Here is a 20574-nt window from a genome sequence, read left to right as displayed (position 1 = left end):
ACATGAGAGGGAACACTAAAGCCCACACCTGGCTACTCTCCCCACCCACACCTGTCTATGTCACACACTCATGCCAAAGAAAACTTATATCAAGTAAATCTAGCTTGTATTAAGCAAGACAATGTTGGGCTAAATATTGATCAGTGTTATCTTATAAGCAGTGAAGCTTGCTTAATGAATATTCTTGGTCGCTAAACGGTGCTCAAAGTTACTCAAGAAGCCTTATAAGTTCTCTAATTCATGACTTTTAATGTAAAAATATTTTTGAAATCACTGGAAGCACTGTGAATTAAACAACTGAGTTACAGATATTCACGTGTTAAAATGTAGTCAATACGTACAGGTGAATGGCTCGTAAGAGAAGTCCAGGACTCTACAGTACAGGCGACTATACCCTCCTCGTGAGAGAGGACACAGCTGAGCCACCAGGCGGCAGCACCATTCTATGGCGGGGTCGTCATCAGTGTGGCGCCGCCAGATGGACAGGCTGAGTATCCTACCCTGGTACTGCAGAGTGTCCAGGGTGTCCGGGTCCACGTAGCCCGTGGCGTCCAGGGTGTCCGGGTTCACGTAGCCCGTGGCGCCCAGGGTGTCCGGGTCCACGTAGCCCGTGGCGTCCAGGGTGTCCGGGTCCACGTACCTCCTGGCGTCCAGGGTGTCCGGGTTCACGTAGCCCGTGGCGCCCAGGGTGTCCGGGTCCACGTAGCCCGTGGCGTCCAGGGTGTCCGGGTCCACGTACCTCCTGGCGTCCAGGTTAATGCCTGAAGACATACACTGAGATACAGTCACGGTCGTTACTGGTATGTTCTAAGATATAACAAGAAGACATACTGAGCCATCCACTCACCTTACTGCTGGGTTTATTACCTGATGACAAGTCCGTATTTTGGACAGTATTAATAGCATCTAAACTATGTATTAATAGCTTTTAAAAGCCACGGTCAAGGTCATCTGTATCAATGGTCAAGGTCACAGTCAAGGTCATCTGTGTCAATGGTCAAGGTCATCTGTATCAATGGTCAAGGTCATCTGTATCATGGTCAAGGTCATCTGTATCAATGGTCAAGGTCATCTGTAGCAATTGTCAAGGTCATCTGTATCAATGGTCAAGGTCATCTGTATCAATGGTCAAGGTCATCTGTATCATGGTCAAGGTCATCTGTATCAATGGTCAAGGTCATCTGTAGCAATTGTCAAGGTCATCTGTATCAATGGTCAAGGTCATCTGTATCAATTGTCAAGGTCACAGTCAAGGTTATCTGTATCAATTGTCAAGGTCACAGTCAAGGTTATCTGTATCAATTGTCAAGGTCACAGTCAAGGTCATCTGTATCAATGGTCAAGGTTATCTGTATCAATTGTCAAAGTCACAGTCAAGGTTATCTGTATTAATTGTCAAGGTTATCTGTATCAATGGTCAAGGTTACAGTCAAGGTTATCTGTATCAATTGTCAAGTTTATCTGTATCAATGGTCAAGGTCATCTGTATCAATGGTCAAGGTCATCTGTGTCAATGGTCAAGGTCACAGTCAAGGTCACCTGTGTCAATGGTCAAGGTCATCTGTATCAATGGTCAAGGTCATCTGTATCATGGTCAAGGTCACAGTCATGGTCATCTTTATCAATGGTCAAGGTCGCATTAGAAGGTCATATAAACTAAGTCAAGGTCACAGTGAAAGGTCATCTGGACAAAGTATCAAGGTCACAGGGATAGATGGGTCACCTGAATTAAGGATCAAAGTTACAGAAGGTCTAATTAACCAAGGGATCAAGGTCATAGTAAAAGGTCATCTTGGACAGGAATTAGGTCACAGTGAAAGGTCATCTTGAACAGGAATTAGGTCACAGTAAAAGGTCATTTTAAACAGGAAATAGGTCACAGTAAAAGGTCATCTTAAACAGGAATTAGGTCACAGTGAAAGGTCATCTTGAACAGGAATTAGGTCACAGTAAAAGGTCATCTTGGACAGGAATTAGGTCAGAGTGAAAGGTCATCTTGAACAGGAATTAGGTCAGGTCAGAGTGAAAGGTCATCTTGAACAGGAATTAGGTCACAGTAAAAGGTCATCTTAAACAGGAATTAGGTCACAGTAAAAGGTCATCTTGGACAGGAATTAGGTCAGAGTGAAAGGTCATCTTGAACAGGAATTAGGTCAGGTCAGAGTGAAAGGTCATCTTGAACAGGAATTAGGTCACAGTAAAAGGTCATCTTGAACAGGAATTAGGTCACAGTGAAAGGTCATCTTAAACAGGAATTAGGTCACAGTGAAAGGTCATCTTGAACAGGAATTAGGTCACAGTGAAAGGTCATCCTGAACAGGAATTAGGTCACAGTGAAAGGTCATCCTGAACAGGAATTAGGTCACAGTAAAAGGTCATCTTAAACAGGAATTAGGTCACAGTGAAAGGTCATCCTGAACAGGAATTAGGTCACAGTAAAAGGTCATCTTAAACAGGAATTAGGTCACAGTGAAAGGTCATCTTGGACAGGAATTAGGTCACAGTGAAAGGTCATCTTGAACAGGAATTAGGTCACAGTGAAAGGTCATCCTGAACAGGAATTAGGTCACAGTAAAAGGTCATCTTAAACAGGAATTAGGTCACAGTGAAAGGTCATCTTGAACAGGAATTAGGTCACAGTAAAAGGTCATCTTAAACAGGAATTAGGTCACAGTGAAAGGTCATCTTGGACAGGAATTAGGTCAGAGTGAAAGGTCATCTTGAACAGGAATTAGGTCACAGTGAAAGGAGATCTGTACCACGAGTCAAAGTCAAAGTGGTAAGTCATCTGAACCAAAAGTTTGGCGTCGCTAAATACTTCATGAAATTATTTATGCACAAGAATATATACAGCAGCGGAATGTTTCGAAAATTTATTATTCATGGAGTAGTCGCCCTTAATAAGTCTATATTTGTAATCAAAGTAGAAGGTTTGTCACCCTTAAGGTGACTATATTTGTAAACAATATAAGGTGTTTGTCACCCTTAAGGTGACTATATTTGTAAACAATATAAGGTGTTTGTCTCCCTTAAGGTGACTATATTTGTAAACAATATAAGGTGTTTGTCGCTCTTAAGGTGACTATATTTGTAAACAATATCAGGTGTTTGTCGTCCATAAGATGAATATATTTGTAAACAATATAAGGTGTTTGTCGCCCTTAAGGTGACTATATTTGTAAACAATATAAGGTGTTTGTCACCCTTAGGGTGACTATATTTGTAAACAATATAAGGTGTTTGTCACCCTTAAGGTGACTATATTTGTAAACAGTATAAGGTGTTTGTCACCCTTAAGGTGACTATATTTGTAAACAATATCAGGTGTTTGTCGTCCATAAGATGAATATATTTGTAAACAATATAAGGTGTTTGTCACCCTTAAGGTGACTATATTTGTAAACAATATAAGGTGTTTGTCGCTCTTAAGGTGACTATATTTGTAAACAATATCAGGTGTTTGTCGTCCATAAGATGAATATATTTGTAAACAATATAAGGTGTTTGTCGCCCTTAAGGTGACTATATTTGTAAACAATATAAGGTGTTTGTCACCCTTAAGGAGACTATATTTGTAAACAATATAAGGTGTTTGTCGCTCTTAAGGTGACTATATTTGTAAACAATATAAGGTGTTTGTCACCCTTAAGGTGACTATATTTGTAAACAATATCAGGTGTTTGTCTCCCTTAAGGTGATTATGTTTGTAAACAATATAAGGAATCTTTCGTCCATAAGGTTGTAAACATATATGTAAACAATGTAAATCTGAATTACTATATTAAACATGACGAATGAAGCCCTTTGCGTAATTTTGGTATTAATAAATAACTCGAAAAATTATGGTGGAAAATATGAATATTTACCAAGACGCTGCAGGTGAGGAAGGTGAGGCAGGTGACGGATGAGGACGGGCAGTTGCTGTAGTGTGAGGTACAGGATGAGGCTCTCGAGGGTGTGAGGCAGGAGGGGTATGGCTGCCTCAGACAAGTGACCCTCAAACCCCTCTAAGGTACACTTACTGCCGGGGGCTGTCAGCCTCTCCAAACATTGTTTTGATTTATCAATATTTCCGTCTTTGCTGTCTAAACTATCGCCTAGACCTAAGGATATGGTTACCTTCATTGTTGCCAGCTCTGACAGTGCAGACAGGTGCTGCTTTAGTTGGGGTGCATCCTTTATGTTTAGGTAAATGTTCTTAGGTGTCACCTTCTTAAGAACAAGCGGCAGGACAACCCACGAGTCAACACTCTCTATTCTCCACCTGTGTTCTGTACGCAGCTTCTCACACACGGCTTGGATGACGTGCTCACCCCCGCGGGACTCTGCTACATGCTTCAACAGCTCGTCAGTCCCATATGTAACCATCTCGAACAGGTCAATTATGTGAGTAATGAACTTGTGCTCTACTCCCCGGGCACACAGCACCCCGGTAGTGCTGACTAAAATGTTCTGCCATCTGGGGCGCTCAATAAACTCTTGGTACACGGCACTAATATCAAACTTTGATCCTCTCAGGTGATCTCTCAAGGAGCGTTTTTCCTTACGTACAACATCCACCAAGAGGTCAATGATTATAGAGCTTTCCCCTGACACACGGTGTAATGCTGGATCACCTCGGTCTTGCTCAGCCTTCAACAAGAGAGCGACCAGCCCCCTGCTGGCACAATACTCCTGGTACCTGGCGTGAAAATAGCCAAACACCCACACCACATTGAGGCCCCGACGGTAGCTGGTTCTCGTGAAATAGTTGGACAAGACCTCCTCCTGCGGCAGTCCCAGAGTGTCACACTTCTCCCTAATCTCCGCTTCCGTCTCCGGCCAAAGGTCGTACTCCTTCCTCAGGACCCCTCTTAAACTAATCTCTTCTAAGAACCTCAAAAACTTTCTCACATTTTCGTCACATTTTCCTTTGGGTTCGGTCACGTGTTTGTCTGTGAGTCTGGACACTAGTTTGTTGGTTATGAAGTCATGAATCTTCTCGTAGACTTGAGTGTTTGTGGTGAGGTTGTTAAATTCTTCTGGAGCCTCGACACACAGCAGCGCCAACAAGGTCAAGGTGAGTGGAGTGTTGAGGTACTCACCCAGGAACTGACTCATCTGCTCCAGCTGCTGGGTAAACCTCCCTGTGATGACACTCCGTTGGCTCTCTTCCTCCACCAGCACCTTGATGGTTCTCTCGGCGAACTCCACGCGACGTTCTGGAGTGATGCCCAAGACGAGGATGTTGCAGCGAGGTCTGGTGTGTGGGACGAGCAGTGACAGTTGTTGGTCCCACCCCGGCCGTGTGGTTATCACCAACCTCACATCCTTGCCAGGCAGGTGCAACAGCTCCTTCACCAGCCTTCCTGAATGGTCGTTGACCTCGTCGTAGCCGTCAATCAGGACTAATATATTTAAGCTCAAGATTATCTCCTTAAACAGCTGGAAGTCGACACCAGAATCACTAAGTGTTTGAGGCAGCAACTGGCGGAGGAGATCATCGAAGGTATTAAGATGTGAGTCCCTGCACTGTACATAGAAAACGAGGTCCACAGTGCCCAGGTGACGTATGGCAGCAGGGTCCTCTACCCACTTCTCGAGGATGAGCTTGAGTAAAGTTGTCTTGCCCATACCACCTTCCCCCGTCAGGAGGACACACTGAGGGACTCTTCCGTCCTCTCGTCTCATACTCAAGATGTGTTCATAATCTATATCCTGACCCTTGGCAGCGTGGGAGGGTCTTGTGCTATCCTGACCCTTGGCCGCATGGGAGGGTCTTGCCCCTATGACGGGATCTTCAAGGAGTCGCAGTCGTGTAAAAGCAAGACTTGGGTTGTAGTTAATGTTGAGGAGGAGCCAGGGTGCGGGAACAATCTGGTACAGAAGTTTATACCCGTCAGTTAGCTCCTGCTTGCTCATCTGCTTAACCTCTTCTGTGATGTGGCTTCTGAACATCTTAATCTCCTGGCGGAGCTGAGGCAAGTACGCCACATCTGAGGGATCCAGCGGCTCTCTGACCTTCGCTAGCAGACCACCAATATACTTGGTGACATCTCTGGTCACGTGGTCCACATCCTGGCTGTTTGTCCCACACCGGACGCCGGCCTCAGCCAGCATCTTAGCCAATAAGTCACTGAGCTCCGTCAGTGTTGACGTAAGATCTTGCTCTGACATTATCACATTATCATGGGCCAACGTGTTTCGGTGTTGCTTCAGGCTGTAAATGAGGTGTTCAAGTGATGGTCCCTGAGGCCCTGGAGTGGTCCACGTGGGGTCATTCATCTCAGCCAGACCACACACACGTTGCAGGAGTTTATACAACAGGGTGATGTCAAAAGTTGCCGCGTCAGTGGAAGCTTCGAGTTTATCCCTCTGGTGAGCATCGAAGACACGCCTGTACTGAGCATTGGTGTACCCCAAGTCCTGAGTGAGGTAAGTCACTACTGGGAAGGTGCCCCGGTACGACCACATAAACACACTTGCTAGCGCGTCTCGTCCTGCCTTAGTCACAGCCAGTCCATACCGCAGTCTGTTCACATCTTCCGGTTGGATAACAGGACTCGAGGCCGCCATATTGGGCCGTATGATTCTCACCTCACACAACTGTTGTCAAGTTTCACACAAGCAGTAAATGTCCCACGCTGGTTTTGTTATTATATTATGTTTAAAAACATAACATTGTTTCCCACTGTCGGAGACGGGCAGCTTGTTAGGCTTGTGTAGGCCTTCCTAAGCCAACGACAGACCTTCCTCAGGATGCATCCCTCAACAGTTGACTAATTTCCAGGTTAATGTTTATTGCTAGGTGAACAGAGGTATCAGGAGGCTGAGCATCTCACACTGCCAGGGAATCACACTCGGACCTAATCGGTGATGATCCGACTGCATTAACCACAATACAGTCACTTAATTGACCAAAAATATAAGTGATTTCCAAATAAACCAAATTTTACAAAATGTGTTCACATGTTAATGCAATATTCGGTTCCAGCTTTATTTGTTATTTTCAATTTGTTCTTTAACTAGTTAATTTCTTCTGTCTTTATACTCTTCAGATTTCTGTCATCTGGAAGAACAATTTAACGTTATTAAAACAAGATGTTAGTGTTAAACATTGGGTCAGAAATACATTTTTGAGATCACTAAAACAAATAAAATTCCAAAGTCTGCCTCCTGCATTTTGTTATATTTTATAACTTAAAACTTGTCAATATTTTGACCTAACTCCTGTGATCATTGTGGTGTTGGCTTCTGGTTTAGGTAGAGTAATGGTGCTCATTTTCTCACACAGAAATATACGGTGTAGCATTTAGTAATGTTATTCTCTGCCTTTATCTTGCTCTTGTAAGGACCTATTTAGATTATGCAGTTCAGTTTGGTCAACATACAATATACTGGACATAATTTAACTTGAACCCGTAAAGAGAAGAATGACAAAGTTGATCTCAGGAATTAGAAATCTCCCTTATTAAGAGAGATTAAGGAAGCTATGTTTACACATTCTTCGGAAAGTATAGTTGATATTATTGATGTTGTCAAAAGGATGAAAAGTTATATCGAAGGTAGTAATCATAAGTTGTTAACTATATCAACACAAAATAGAACAAGAAATGATAAGTCTGTATCAATAAAAAATAATGTCTGCTTCTCTGTCTATGCGAGCTAGAAGACCCTACTCAGGGAGCTAGCCTCACCTAATTTCTAACAGTAATTCCTGCTGGGTATGTGCCCAACAGGGAATGGCATATATGTAGGGAGTACAACTTTAAAGAGTACCAAAGCTACCCCCTACCACGAACTTTGCTATATCATATTAATTAGGCTTTGAATTATTTATTTATTTTCTTGCAAGGGTTCCCATCTGAGCTTCTGTGTAGATCGCCCTCTCCCCCTCCGCTCTCTTGTGGACAATATTCACAGTATAATGTTAACAACTTACATGGAGTTTACTACAAGTAAACTTCCGTCCCCTGAGAGTCTCTTATAGGAGCAATGATGGAGGGCCGCGTAGAGGCTCATCATATAAAATGGCCGCCTAGAGGCACATAAAATGGCCGCCTAGAGGCACATAAAATGGCCGCCTAGAGGCACATAAAATAGCCGCCTAGAGGCACATAAAATGGCCGCCAGGAGGCACATAAAGGGCCGCCTAGAGGCACATAAAATGGCCGCCTAGAGGCACATAAAATGGCCGCCAGGAGGCACACAAAGGGGCCGCCTAGAGGAACATAATGGATCGCCTAGAGGCAAATAAAATGGCCGCCTAGAGGCAAATAAAACGGCCGGCATGAGGCAAAAAAAAATGGCCGCCTGGAGGCTCTTAAAATTGGCCCCATAAAAGCCCATACACGGGTCGCCTACAGGCACATAAAATGGCCGCCAAGAGGCCCCAAAAAAAGCCGCATAGAGACACAAAAAAGAGCCGCCTAGAGGCATATAAAGGGCCGCCTAGATGCACATAAAGGGCCGCCTAGAGGTGCATAAAGGGGCCGCCTAGAGGCATATAAAGGGGCCGCCTAGAGGCACATAAAGAGCCGATTAGAGGCACATAAAGGGGCCGCCTAGAGGTGCATAAAGGGGCCGCCTAGAGGTGCATAAAGGGCCGCCTAGAGGTGCATAAAGGGCCGCCTAGAGGTACATAAAGGTGCCGCCTAGAGGCACATAAAGAGCCGATTAGAGGCACATAAAGGGGTCGCCTAGAGGCACATAAAGGGGCCGCCTAGAGGTGCATAAAGGGGCCGCCAAGAGGTGCATAAAGGGGCCGCCTAGAGGCACATAAAGAGCCGATTAGAGGCACATAAAGGGCCGCCTAGAGGCACATAAAGAGGCCGCCTAGAGGCACATAAAGAGGTGCATAAAGGGTCGCCTAGAGGCACATGAAGGGGCCGCCTAGAGGCACATAAAGAGGCCGCCTAGAGGCACATAAAGTGGCCGCCTAGAGGTACATAAAGGGCCGCCTAGAGGCACATTAAGGGCCGACTTGAGGCACATAATGGGGCCGACTAGAGGCACATAAAGGGCCGCCTAGAGGCACATAAAGAGGCCGCCTAGAGGCACATAAAGAGGCCGTCTAGAGGCACATTAAGGGCCGACTAGAGGCACATAAAGGGGCCGACTAGAGGCACATAAAGGGCCGCCTAGAGGTACATAAAGGGCCGCCTAGAGGTACATAAAGGGGCCGCCTAGAGGCACATAAAGGGCCGCCTAGAGGTACATAAAGTGGCCGCCTAGAGGTACATAAAGTGGCCGCCTAGAGGTACATAAAGGGGCCGCCTAGAGGTACATAAAGGGCCGCCTAGAGGCACATAAAGGGCCGATTAGAGGCACATAAAGGGGCCGCCTAGAGGCACATAAAGAGGTGCATAAAGGGTCGTCTAGAGGCAAATAAAGGGGCCGCCTAGAGGCACATAAAGGGGCCGCCTAGAGGCATATAATGGGGCCGGCAAGAGGTAAATAAAGGGGCCGCCTAAAGGTATATAAAGAGCCGCCTAGAGGCACATAAAGAGCCGCCTAGAGGCACGTAAAGGGCCGCCTAGAGGCACATAAAGAGCCGCCTAGAGTTACATAAAGGGGTCGCCTAGAGGAACATAAAGGGCCACCTAGAGGTACATAAAGGGCCACCTAGAGGTACATAAAGGGGCCACCTAGAGGTACATGAAGGGGCCGCCTAGAGGAACATAAAGGGCCGCCTAGAGGTACATAAAGGGCCGCCTAGAGGTACATAAAGGGCCACCTAGAGGTACATGAAGGGGCCGCCTAGAGGAACATAAAGGGCCACCTAGAGGTACATAAAGGGCCACCTAGAGGTACATAAAGGGGCCACCTAGAGGTACATGAAGGGGCCGCCTAGAGGAACATAAACAGCCGCCTAGAGGCACATAAAGGGGCCGCCTAGAGGCACATAAAGGGCCGCCTAGAGGAACATAAAGGGGCCGCCTAGAGGTACATAAAGGGGCCGCCTAGAGGTGCATAAAGGGCCGCCTAGAGGTACATAAAGGGCCTCCTTGAGGCACATTAGGGGCGCCTAAAGGCACATAAAGGGCCCGCCTAGAGGTACATAAAGGGGCCACCTAGAGGTGCATAAAAGGTCGCCTTTGGGTATATAAAGGGCCGCCTAGAGGCACATAAAAGGCCGCCTACAGGCACATAAAGGGCAGCCTAGAGGTATATAAAAGGCCACCTTGAGGAGCATAAAGGGCCGCCTAGAGGTACATAAAGGAGCCGCCTAAAGGTACATGAAGGACCGCCTAGAGGTACATATAGCACCGCCGAGAGGTGCATCAATGGGCCGCCTAGAGGCACATAAAAGGCCTCCTAGAGGCACATAAAGGGCCGCCAAGAGGTATATAAAGGGGCCGCCTAGAGGTTTATAAAGGGCCGCCTAGAGGTATATAAAGGGCCGCCTAGAGGCACATAAATGGCCGCCTAGAGGCACATAAAGGGCCACCAAGAGGTACATAAATGGACCGCTTAGAGGCACATAAAGGGCCCCCTAGAGGCACATAAAAGGCCTCCTAGAGGCATATAAAGGGTCGCCTAGAGGCACATAAAGGGCCGCCTAGAGGCATATAAAGGGGCCGCTTAGAGGTACATAAAGGGCCGCCTAGAGGTACATAAAGGGCCGCCTAGAGGCACATAAAGGGGCCGCCTATAGGCACATAAAGGGCCGCTTGGAGGTACATAAAGGGCCGCTAGGAGGTATATAAAGGGCCGCCTAGAGACACATAAAAGGCCGCCAATAGGAACATAAAAGGCCGCTTGGAGGTATATAAAGGGCCACATGGAGGTACATAATGGGCCGCCTAGAGGTGCATAAAGGGGCCGCCTAGAGGTACATAAAGGGCCGCCTAGAGGTACATAAAGGGACCTCCTAAATGCACATAAAGGGCTGCCTAGAGGTACATAAAGTGGCCGCCTAGAGGTACATATAGCACCGCCGTGAGGTGCATCAATGGGCCGCCTAGAGGCACATAAAAGGCCTCCTAGAGGCACATAAAGGGCCGCCAAGAGGTATATAAAGGGGCCGCCTAGAGGTTTATAAAGGGCCGCCTAGAGGTATATAAAGGGCCGCCTAGAGGCACATAAATGGCCGCCTAGAGGCACATAAAGGGCCACCTAGAGGTACATAAATGGACCGCTTAGAGGCACATAAAGGGCCCCCTAGAGGCACATAAAAGGCCTCCTAGAGGCATATAAAGGGTCGCCTAGAGGCACATAAAGGGCCGCCTAGAGGCATATAAAGGGGCCGCCTAGAGGCACATAAAGGAGCCGCCTAGAGGTACATAAAGGGCCGCCTAGAGGCACATAAAGGGGCCGCCTAGAGGCACATAAAGGGCCGCCTAGAGGCATATAAAGGGCCGCCTAGAGGCACATAAAGGGCCGCCTAGATATACATAAAGAGCCACCTGGAGGTACTTAAAGGGGCGCCTAGAGGTATATAAAGGGATCGCCTAGAGGCACATAAAGGGCCTCCTAGAGGTACATAAAGGGCCTCCTAGAAGTACATAAAGGGCCGCCTAGAGATACATAAAGGGCCACCTGGAGGTACTTAAAGGGGCACCTAGAGGTATATAAAGGGATCGCATAGAGGCACATAAAGGGCCGCCTAGAGGTACATAAAGGGGCCGCCTAGAGGTACATAAAGGGGCCGCCTAAAGGCACATAAAGGGGCCGTCTAGAGGTACATAAAGGGGCCGCCTAGAGGTACATAAAGGGCCGCCTGGAGGTACATAAAGGGACCGTCTAGAGGTATATAAAGGGCCGCCTAGAGGCACATAAAGGGGCCGCCTAGAGGTACATAAAGGGGCCGCCTAGAGGCACATAAATGGGCCGCCTAAAGCTACATAAAGGGCCGCCTAGAGGTACATAAAGGGGCCGTCTAGAGGCACATAAAGGGGGCCGCCTAGAGGTACGTAAATGGGCCGCCTAGACGTACATAAAGGGCCGCCTAGAGGTACATAAAGGGGCCGCCTACAGGCACATATAGAGGCCGCCTAGAGGTACATAAAGGGGCGCCTAGAGACATATAAAAGGCCGCCTAGAGGCACATAAAGGGCCGCCTAGAGGTACATAAAGGGCCTCCTAGAGGCACATAAAGGGCCCGCCTAGAGGTACATAAAGGGGCCGCCCAGAGGCACATAAAAGGCCGCCTAGAGGCACATAAAGGGGCCACCTAGAGGAACATAAAGGGGCGCCTAGAGGTGCATAAAGGGCCGCCTAGAGGTACATAAAGGGCCTCCAAGAGGCACATAAAGGGCCCGCCTATGGGTATATAAAGGGCCGCCTAGAGGTGCATAAAGGGCCACCTAGAGGTACATATAAGGCCGCCTAGAAGCACATAAATGGCCGCCTAGAGGCACATAAAGGGCCACCTAGAGGTACATAAATGGACCGCTTAGAGGCATATAAAGGGCCGCCTAGAGGTATATAAAGGGGCCGCCTAGAGGTGCATAAAGGGCCACCTAGAGGTACATATAAGGCCGCCTTGAGGTGCATAAAGGGCCTCCTAGAGGCACATAAAAGGCCTCCTAGAGGCACATAAAGGGCCGCCTAGAGGTATATAAAGGACCGCCTAGAGGTACATAAAGGGGCCGCCTAGAGGCACATAAAGGGCCGCCTAGAGGTACATAAATGGACCGCTTAGAGGCATATAAAGGGCCGCCTAGAGGCACATAAAAGGCCTCCTAGAGGCACATAAAGGGCCGCCTAGAGGTATATAAAGGGGCCGCCTAGAGGTCCATAAAGGGCCGCCTAGAGGCATATAAAGGGGCCGCTTAGAGGTGCATAAAGGGCCCGACTAGAGACACATAAAGGGGCCGCTTAGAGGTACATAAAGGGCCGCCTAGAGAAATATAAAGGGCCACCTAGAGGCACATACAGGGCCGCTTAGAGGCATATAAAGGGCCGCCCAGAGGCACATAAACGGTCCGCCTAGAGGTACATAAAAGGGCCGCCTAGAGGCACATAAAGCGTCCGCCTAGAGGTACATAAAGAGGCCGCCTAGAGGCACATTTAAGGCCGCCTAGAGGCACATAAAGGGGCCGCCTGGAGGTACATAAAGGGGCCGCTTAGAGGTACATAAAGGGCCGCCTAGAGGTACATAAAGGGGTCGCTGAGAGGTACATAAAGGGCTGCCTAGAGGTACATAAAGGGCCGCCTGGAGGTACATAAAGGGCCGCCTAGAGGTACATAAAGAGACCGCCTGGAGGTACATAAAGAGGCCGCCTAGAGGCACATAAAGGGCCCGCCTATAGGCGTTTAAAGGGGTACCTAGAGGTATATAAAGGGCCGCCTAGAGGAACATAAAGGGCCGCCTAGTGGTACTTAAAAGGCCACATAGAGGAACATAAAGGGCCGCCTAGAGGCATATAAATGGGCCGCCCAGAAGCACATAAAGGGCCGCCTAGAGGTGCATAAAAAGGCTGCCTAGAGGTGCATAAAGGGGCCGCCTAGAGGTACATAAAAAGGCCGCCTAGAGGTGCATAAAGGGGCCGCCTAGAGGCACATAAAGGGGCCGCCTAGAGGTGCATAAAGGGCCACCTAGAAGTGCATAAAGGGCCGCCTGGAGGCACATAAAAGGCCGCCTAGAGGTACATAAAGGGCCGCTTAGAGGCACATAAAGGGCCGCCTAGAGGTACATAAAGGGCCGCCTAGAGGCACGTAAAGGGCCGCCTAGAGGTACATAAAGGGCCGCCTAGAGGTACATAAAGGGCCGCCTAGTGGTACTTAAAAGGCCACATAGAGGCACATAAAGGGCCGCCTAGAGGTAGATAAAGGGGCCGCCCAGAAGCACATAAAGGGCCGCCTAGAGGTGCATAAAAAGGCTGCCTAGAGGTGCATAAAGGGGCCGCCTAGAGGCACATAAAGGGCCGCCTAGAGGTACATAAAAAGGCCGCCTAGAGGTGCATAAAGGGCCGCCTAGAGGTACATAAAGGGCAGCCTAGAGGTACATAAAGGGCCGCCTAGAGGCACATAAAGGGCCGCCTAGAGGTACATAATGGGCCGCCTAGAGGTACATAAAAAGGCCGCCTAGAGGTGCATAAAGGGCCGCCTAGAGGTACATAAAGGGCCGCCTAGAGGTGCATAAAGTGCCGAATAGAGGTACATAAAGGGCCGCCTAGAGGCACATAAAGGGCCGCCTAGAGATATATAAAGGGCCGCCTAGAGACACATAAAAGGCCGCCTAAAGTTGCATAAAGGGCCGCCTAGAGGTGCATAATGGGGCCGCCTAGAGGTACATAAAGGGGCCGCCTAGAGGCACATAAAGGGGCCGCCTAGAGGTACATAAAGGGCCGCCTAGAGGTACATAAAGGGCCGCCTAGAGGCACATAAAGGGCCGCCTAGAGGTGCATAAAGGGCCGCCTAGAGGTACATAAATGGGCCGCCTAGAGGTACATAAAGGGGCCGCCTACAGATACATAGAGTGGCCGCCTAGAGGAGCATAAATGGCCGCCTAGAGGTGCATAAAGGGCCGCCTAGAGGTACATAAAGATCCGCCTAGAGGCACATAAAGGGCCGCCTAGAGGTACATAAAGGGCCGCCTAGAGGTACATAAAGATCCGCCTAGAGGCACATAAAGGGCCGCCTAGAGATATATAAAGGGCCTCCTAGAGACACATAAAAGGCCGCCTAAAGTTGCATAAATGGCCGCCTAGAGATGCATAAAGGGCCGCCTATAGGCACATAAAGGAGCCGCCTAGAGGTACATAAAGGGCCGCGGAGTACATAAAGGGCCGCCTAGAGGCACATAAAGGGGCCGCCTAGAGGTACATAAAGGAGCCGCCTAGAGGCACATAAAGGGCCGCCTAGAGGTACATAAAGGGGCCGCCTAGAGGTACATAAAGGGCCGCCTTGAGGTGCATAAAGGGGCCGCCTAGAGGTACATAAAGGGCCGCCTAGAGGTACATAAAGGAGCCGCCTAGAGGCACATAAAGGGGCCGCCTTGAGGTACATAAAGGGCCGCCTAGAGGCACACAAAGAAGCCGCCTAGAGGCACATAAAGTAGCCGCCTAGAGGTACATAAAGTGGCCGCCTAGAGGTGCATAAAGGGCCGCCTAGAGGTACATAAAGGGCCGCCTAGAGGTACATAAAGGGCCGCCTAGAGGTACATAAAGGGCCGCCTAGAGGTGCATAAAGGGCCGCCTAAAGGTACATAAATGGGCCGCCTACAGATACATAGAGTGGCCGCCTAGAGGCGCATAAAAGGCCGCCTACAGGTACATAAAGGGCCGCCTACAGGTTCAAAATGGGCCGCCTAGAGGTGCATAAAGGGGCCGCCTAAAGGCACATAAAGGGCCGCCTAAAGGCACATAAAGGGCCGCCTAGAGGCACATAAAGAGGCCGCCTTAAGGCACATAAAGGGCCGCCTAGAGGTACATATAGGGTCCGCCTAAAGGTACTTAAAGGGGCCGCCTAGAGGTAAATAGAGCGCAGCCTAAAGGTACATAAAAGGCCGCCTAGAGGTACATAAAGTGCCGCTTAGAGGTACATAAAGAGATCGCCTAGAGGTACATAAAGGGCCGCCTACAGGTACATAAAGGGCCGCCTAGAGGTACATAAAGTGCCGCTTAGAGGTACATAAAGAGACTGCCTAGAGTTACATAATGGGCCGCCTAGAGGTACATAAAGGGCCGCCTAGAGGTACATAAAGGGCCGCCGAGAGGTACATAAAGGGCCGCCTAGAGGTACATAATGGGCCGCCTAGAGGTATATAAAAAGGCCGCCTAGAGGTACATATATGGCCGCCTAGCGGTACATATTGGGCCACCTAGAGGTACGTAACCCTTACACTGCTCAGGGGTCCGTGGGACATTTACACCCCTGTGCGCAAGAAAAAAAAAATCAAAATTTTTTTTTCGTCTTCTAAACATGTTAATTTGTGTCCCCTGAGCACGGCGAAAACAATCGTAGGTGACATATTTTGGGCGCAATTGACCGAGGAAGTCTGGCAAAAAGTTGGCGTTGACAGCGCGGTCGTCAGACCTGGTCAGCGTCACCCCCGCTGACAGGTGGGAGTTGCCACAAAGATATTATTACTTAATTGTTTCAATGTCTTCGATTGATTTTTTCTTAGTTTTTTTGCAGTAATATTATTCAATAGTGTGTATTGTAATATATTTATATAATAAAAGTGGTTAATAATCGCTATACTCAAAAGTATGATGTGCATATTAGTGATTCAATTATGCTTATAAAACAATGAACAAATAGTTTTGCTGCTATTACACTCTATACACAGGTTATATATAAGTATCTGCATGTTTTGGTCACCATAACGAACCACTAAGTTAGTGCAGTCCCTATACACAGAAGGCGGCTGGCGGCTCCCTCACTCTTTCAAGGTCACACGCACTAAACTTTCACCCCCAACAACACCTTTTGCAGTGTTATTACCCTATATACACATATTATATATAAATATCTACATGTTGTATGCACGGTAACTGTACACCTAAGCTTGTAGTGCGCCCAAAGAGCATAGTGGCCACCCTCTAAACAGCTAGACAAGTCATGCAGACGACGTCACCTCCGTCACCCATATGGCTCCTCCCAGCATAATCCTTTTGCTGTTATTACACTAATACACACATTATATATAAGTATCTACATTTGTGTTCACCATAGAGAACCACTGACCTGGTATGGTGAATGCAAACAATAACAGCTAGCCACACAGTAAACGATGCTGTCTCCCTCCGTCTCTCAGCATCACTCCTCCCACAGCGCTAATTATTACAACAATCCTGCTATTATCACAACCCTGGTTATTTATAACACAGTCATGGGTCATCTGTAATATTGTCATCGCTAAATAATAACAATTATATATTTATTTAAACATTTTTCGGCGATGCTGTGGTCACAAGCTGAACATCAATGCTGTTCGCTCATGCTGCGTGCGCCGGCCTTGGTTGCTCCAACAGTACTGTGCCTCTCACACCTCAGAATATTGCCCACGATATTTTTTTAAAATGGCATCTGTTTACAAGAGCCCCGAGGAAGCTACTGTGAACCCCGTGTAGCCGCGGGCCATTTGAATCAGGCCTGGCACCCTATGGCGTATATATACGCCGTGCGCACCATGGGACATGTTACTCAGGGTGTATATATACGCCATTCGCACTATGGGACATGTTACTCAGGGTGTATATATACGCTATGCGCACCATGGGACATGTTACTCAGGGTGTATATATACGCCATCCGCACCATGGGACATGTTACTCAGGGCGTATATATACGCTATGCGCACCATGGGACATGTTACTCAGGGTGTATATATACGCTATGCGCACCATGGGACATGTTACTCAGGGTGTATATATACGCTATGCGCACCATGGGACATGTTACTCAGGGCGTATATATACGCCATCCGCACCATGGGACATGTTACTCAGGGTGTATATATACGCTATGCGCACCATGGGACATGTTACTCAGGGCGTATATATACGCCATCCGCACCATGGGACATGTTACTCAGGGTGTATATATACGCCATGCGCACCATGGGACATGTTACTCAGGGCGTATATATACGCCATGCGCACCATGGGACATGTTACTCAGGGCGTATATATACGCCATGCGCACCATGGGACATGTTACTCAGGGTGTATATATACGCTATGCGCACCATGGGACATGTTACTCAGGGTGTATATATACGCCATGCGCACCATGGGACATGTTACTCAGGGTGTATATATACGCCATGCGCACCATGGGACATGTTACTCGGGGCGTATATATACGCCATGCGCACCATGGGACATGTTACTCAGGGTGTATATATACGCCATGCGCACCATGGGACATGTTACTCAGGGTGTATATATACGCCATGCGCACCATGGGACATGTTACTCAGGGCGTATATATACGCCATGCGCACCATGGGACATGTTACTCAGGGCGTATATATACGCCATGCGCACCATGGGACATGTTCCTCAGGGCGTATATGTACGCCATGCGCACCACGGGACATGTTACTCAGGGCGTATATATACGCCATGCGCACCATGGGACATGTTCCTCAGGGCGTATATATACGCCATGCGCACCATGGGACATGTTACTCAGGGCGTATATATACGCCATGCGCAGTTTAAAGGATAAAGAGCCGCCTAGAGGTATATAAAGAGGCGCCTAGTGGTACATAATGGGGCCACCTATAGGTACATAAAAGACCGCCGAGAAGTACATAGAGGACAACCTAGAGGTACATAAAGGACCGCCTAGAGGTACATAATGGGTCTTCTGGAGTTACAAAAAGGGCCACCAAGAGGTACATAAAGGGCCGACTAGAGGCATATAAAGGGCCGCCTTGATGTGCATAATGGGTCGCCTTGATGTGCATAATGGGTCGCCTGGAGGTACATAATGGGCCGCCTAGAGGTACGTAAGAGGCCGCTTAGAGGTACATAAAGGACCGCCTAGAGGCACATAGAGGGGCCACATAGAGGTATATAAAGGGCCGCCTAGAGGTACATAAAGGGCCGCCTAGAGGCACATAAAGGGCCGCCTAGAGGCACATAAAGGGCCGCCTAGAGGCACATAAAGGGCCGCCTAGAGGCACATAAAGGGCCACCTAGAGGTACATAAAGGGCCGCCTAAAGGCACATAAAGGGTCGCCTAGAGACACATAAAGGGCCGCCTAGAGGCACATAAAGGGCCGCCTAGAGGTACAAGGCAAACGAATACATAAAGGGCCGCCTAGAGGCACATAAAGGGCCGCCTAGAGGCACATAAAGGGGCCGCCTAGAGGCACATAAAGGGGCCGCCTAGAGGCACGTAAAGGCGCCGCCTAGAGGCGTATATGGGGGCTACCTAGCAGTAAATAGGTACTTGGGAGTTAGACGACTGTTGCTGGCTGCTGCCTGGGTGTGTGTGGGGGGGGGAGTTAGTTAGGTAGTAACAGTTGAGTGATTGACAGTTGAGAGGCGGGCGGAAAGAGCAGAGCTCAACCCCCACAAGCACAACTAGGTCAATACAGAGAAAGAGGAAGACACATAAGTAAACACGCAGAGAGAGAGACAGACACAGATACTGATCTGGGGTATCTCACATACTACTATATAACAACATAAGAATAACATGAACTGCATAGCACCCATTCTTCCTTACCACACCGCTCCCATTTATATTCTCCCAAACTCATTCACGTGTGTCTAACCTACGCTTGAAACAATCCGTCGATCCCACACCTATTGTCTTACCTGATAATTTGTACATAAATCAACAACCGTTTCCATACGAACATTGACACAGGTCTTTCATGGATATAAACTTGTCCAATTTATATCCAGTGTTACCTTAATTTTTTGTATTTAAAACCTTATTTATATCCCATCTATCTATTTATATATTTCAATAATCTCGCCCCTTATTCGTCGACTTTATAGAGAATGTGAATTTAGTTTTTCTTAATCTCTCTTCATAAAGGAGGTTTCTAATTCCTGTTATTGATTGTTATTATTCTCTGAACAAGACCAAGTGAACTTATGTTCATTCTGTAATACAGAGACCAACAATGAACAGTATAATCCAACTGGGGCTCAACAAGGGCAGGAGCAAGGTGAACAATTCTATTAGATATATTGGTGCTACAACATCTAGAAATATATCCCAGAATACTCTTACCTTTATTCAATATATTTATGTACTAAACTGAAACTTCCAGTCTTTCAAGTAACTTGAATAACCTGTCTTCCATCTGAACTAGCAACAGTCTTCCTTCTGAACTAGCAACAGTCTTCCTTCTGAACTAGCACCAGTCTTCCTTCTGAACTAGCAACAGTCTTCCTTCTGAACTAGCAACAGTCTTCCTTCTGAACTAGCAACAGTCTTCCTTCTGAACTAGCAACAGTCTTCCTTCTGAACTAGCAACAGTCTTCCTTCTGAACTAGCAACAGTCTTCCTTCTGAACTAGCAACAGTCTTCCTTCTGAACTAGCAACAGTCTTCCTTCTGAACTAGCAACAGTCTTCCTTCTGAACTAGCAACAGTCTTCCTTCTGAACTAGCAACAGTCTTCCTTCTGAACTAGCAACAGTCTTCCTTCTGAACTAGCAACAGTCTTCCTTCTGAACTAGCAACAGTCTTCCTTCTGAACTAGCAACAGTCTTCCTTCTGAACTAGCAACAGTCTTCCTTCTGAACTAGCAACAGTCTTCCTTCTGAACTAGCACCAGTCTTCCTTCTGAACTAGCAACAGTCTTCCTTCTGAACTAGCAACAGTCTTCCTTCTGAACTAGCAACAGTCTTCCTTCTGAACTAGCAACAGTGTTCCTTCTGAACTAGCAACAGTCTTCCTTCTGAACTAGCAACAGTCTTCCTTCTGAACTAGCAACAGTCTTCCTTCTGAACTAGCAACAGTCTTCCTCCTGAACTAGCAACAGTCTTCCTTCTGAACTAGCAACAGTCTTCCTCCTGAACTAGCAACAGTGTTCCTTGTGAACCAGCAACAGTGTTCCTTGTGAACCAGCAACAGTGTTCCTTGTGAATCAGCAACAGTGTTCCTTGTGAACCAGCAACAGTGTTCCTTGTGAACCAACAACAATGTTCCTTGTGAACCAGCAACAGTGTTTC

The 20574-nt window shown here is 47.7% G+C and overlaps 1 protein-coding gene across 1 annotated transcript in view; it reads right to left on the bottom strand.

Moving 5' to 3' along the window:
• Window positions 1–265: 265 nt before the first annotated feature.
• LOC138350652 (uncharacterized) overlaps window positions 266–20574 on the bottom strand; it is a 23382-nt gene continuing 3073 nt past the window's right edge. Inside the window, exons 2-3 of the mRNA XM_069301714.1 lie at window positions 3867–7048; window positions 266–761 (exon numbers count right to left, since the gene is read on the bottom strand). Coding sequence (XP_069157815.1) covers window positions 331–761; window positions 3867–6555 — 3120 coding nt within the window. The 5' untranslated portion in view covers window positions 6556–7048 and the 3' untranslated portion in view covers window positions 266–330. The remainder of the gene's footprint in view (window positions 762–3866; window positions 7049–20574) is intronic.

The sequence above is a fragment of the Procambarus clarkii genome, chromosome 46, assembly GCF_040958095.1.
Source record: "Procambarus clarkii isolate CNS0578487 chromosome 46, FALCON_Pclarkii_2.0, whole genome shotgun sequence".
In the NCBI taxonomy this organism is placed as follows: domain Eukaryota; kingdom Metazoa; phylum Arthropoda; class Malacostraca; order Decapoda; family Cambaridae; genus Procambarus; species Procambarus clarkii.
The sequence above is the reverse complement of the archived record's forward strand: the minus strand, read 5'-3'. Positions and strand labels throughout refer to the sequence as shown.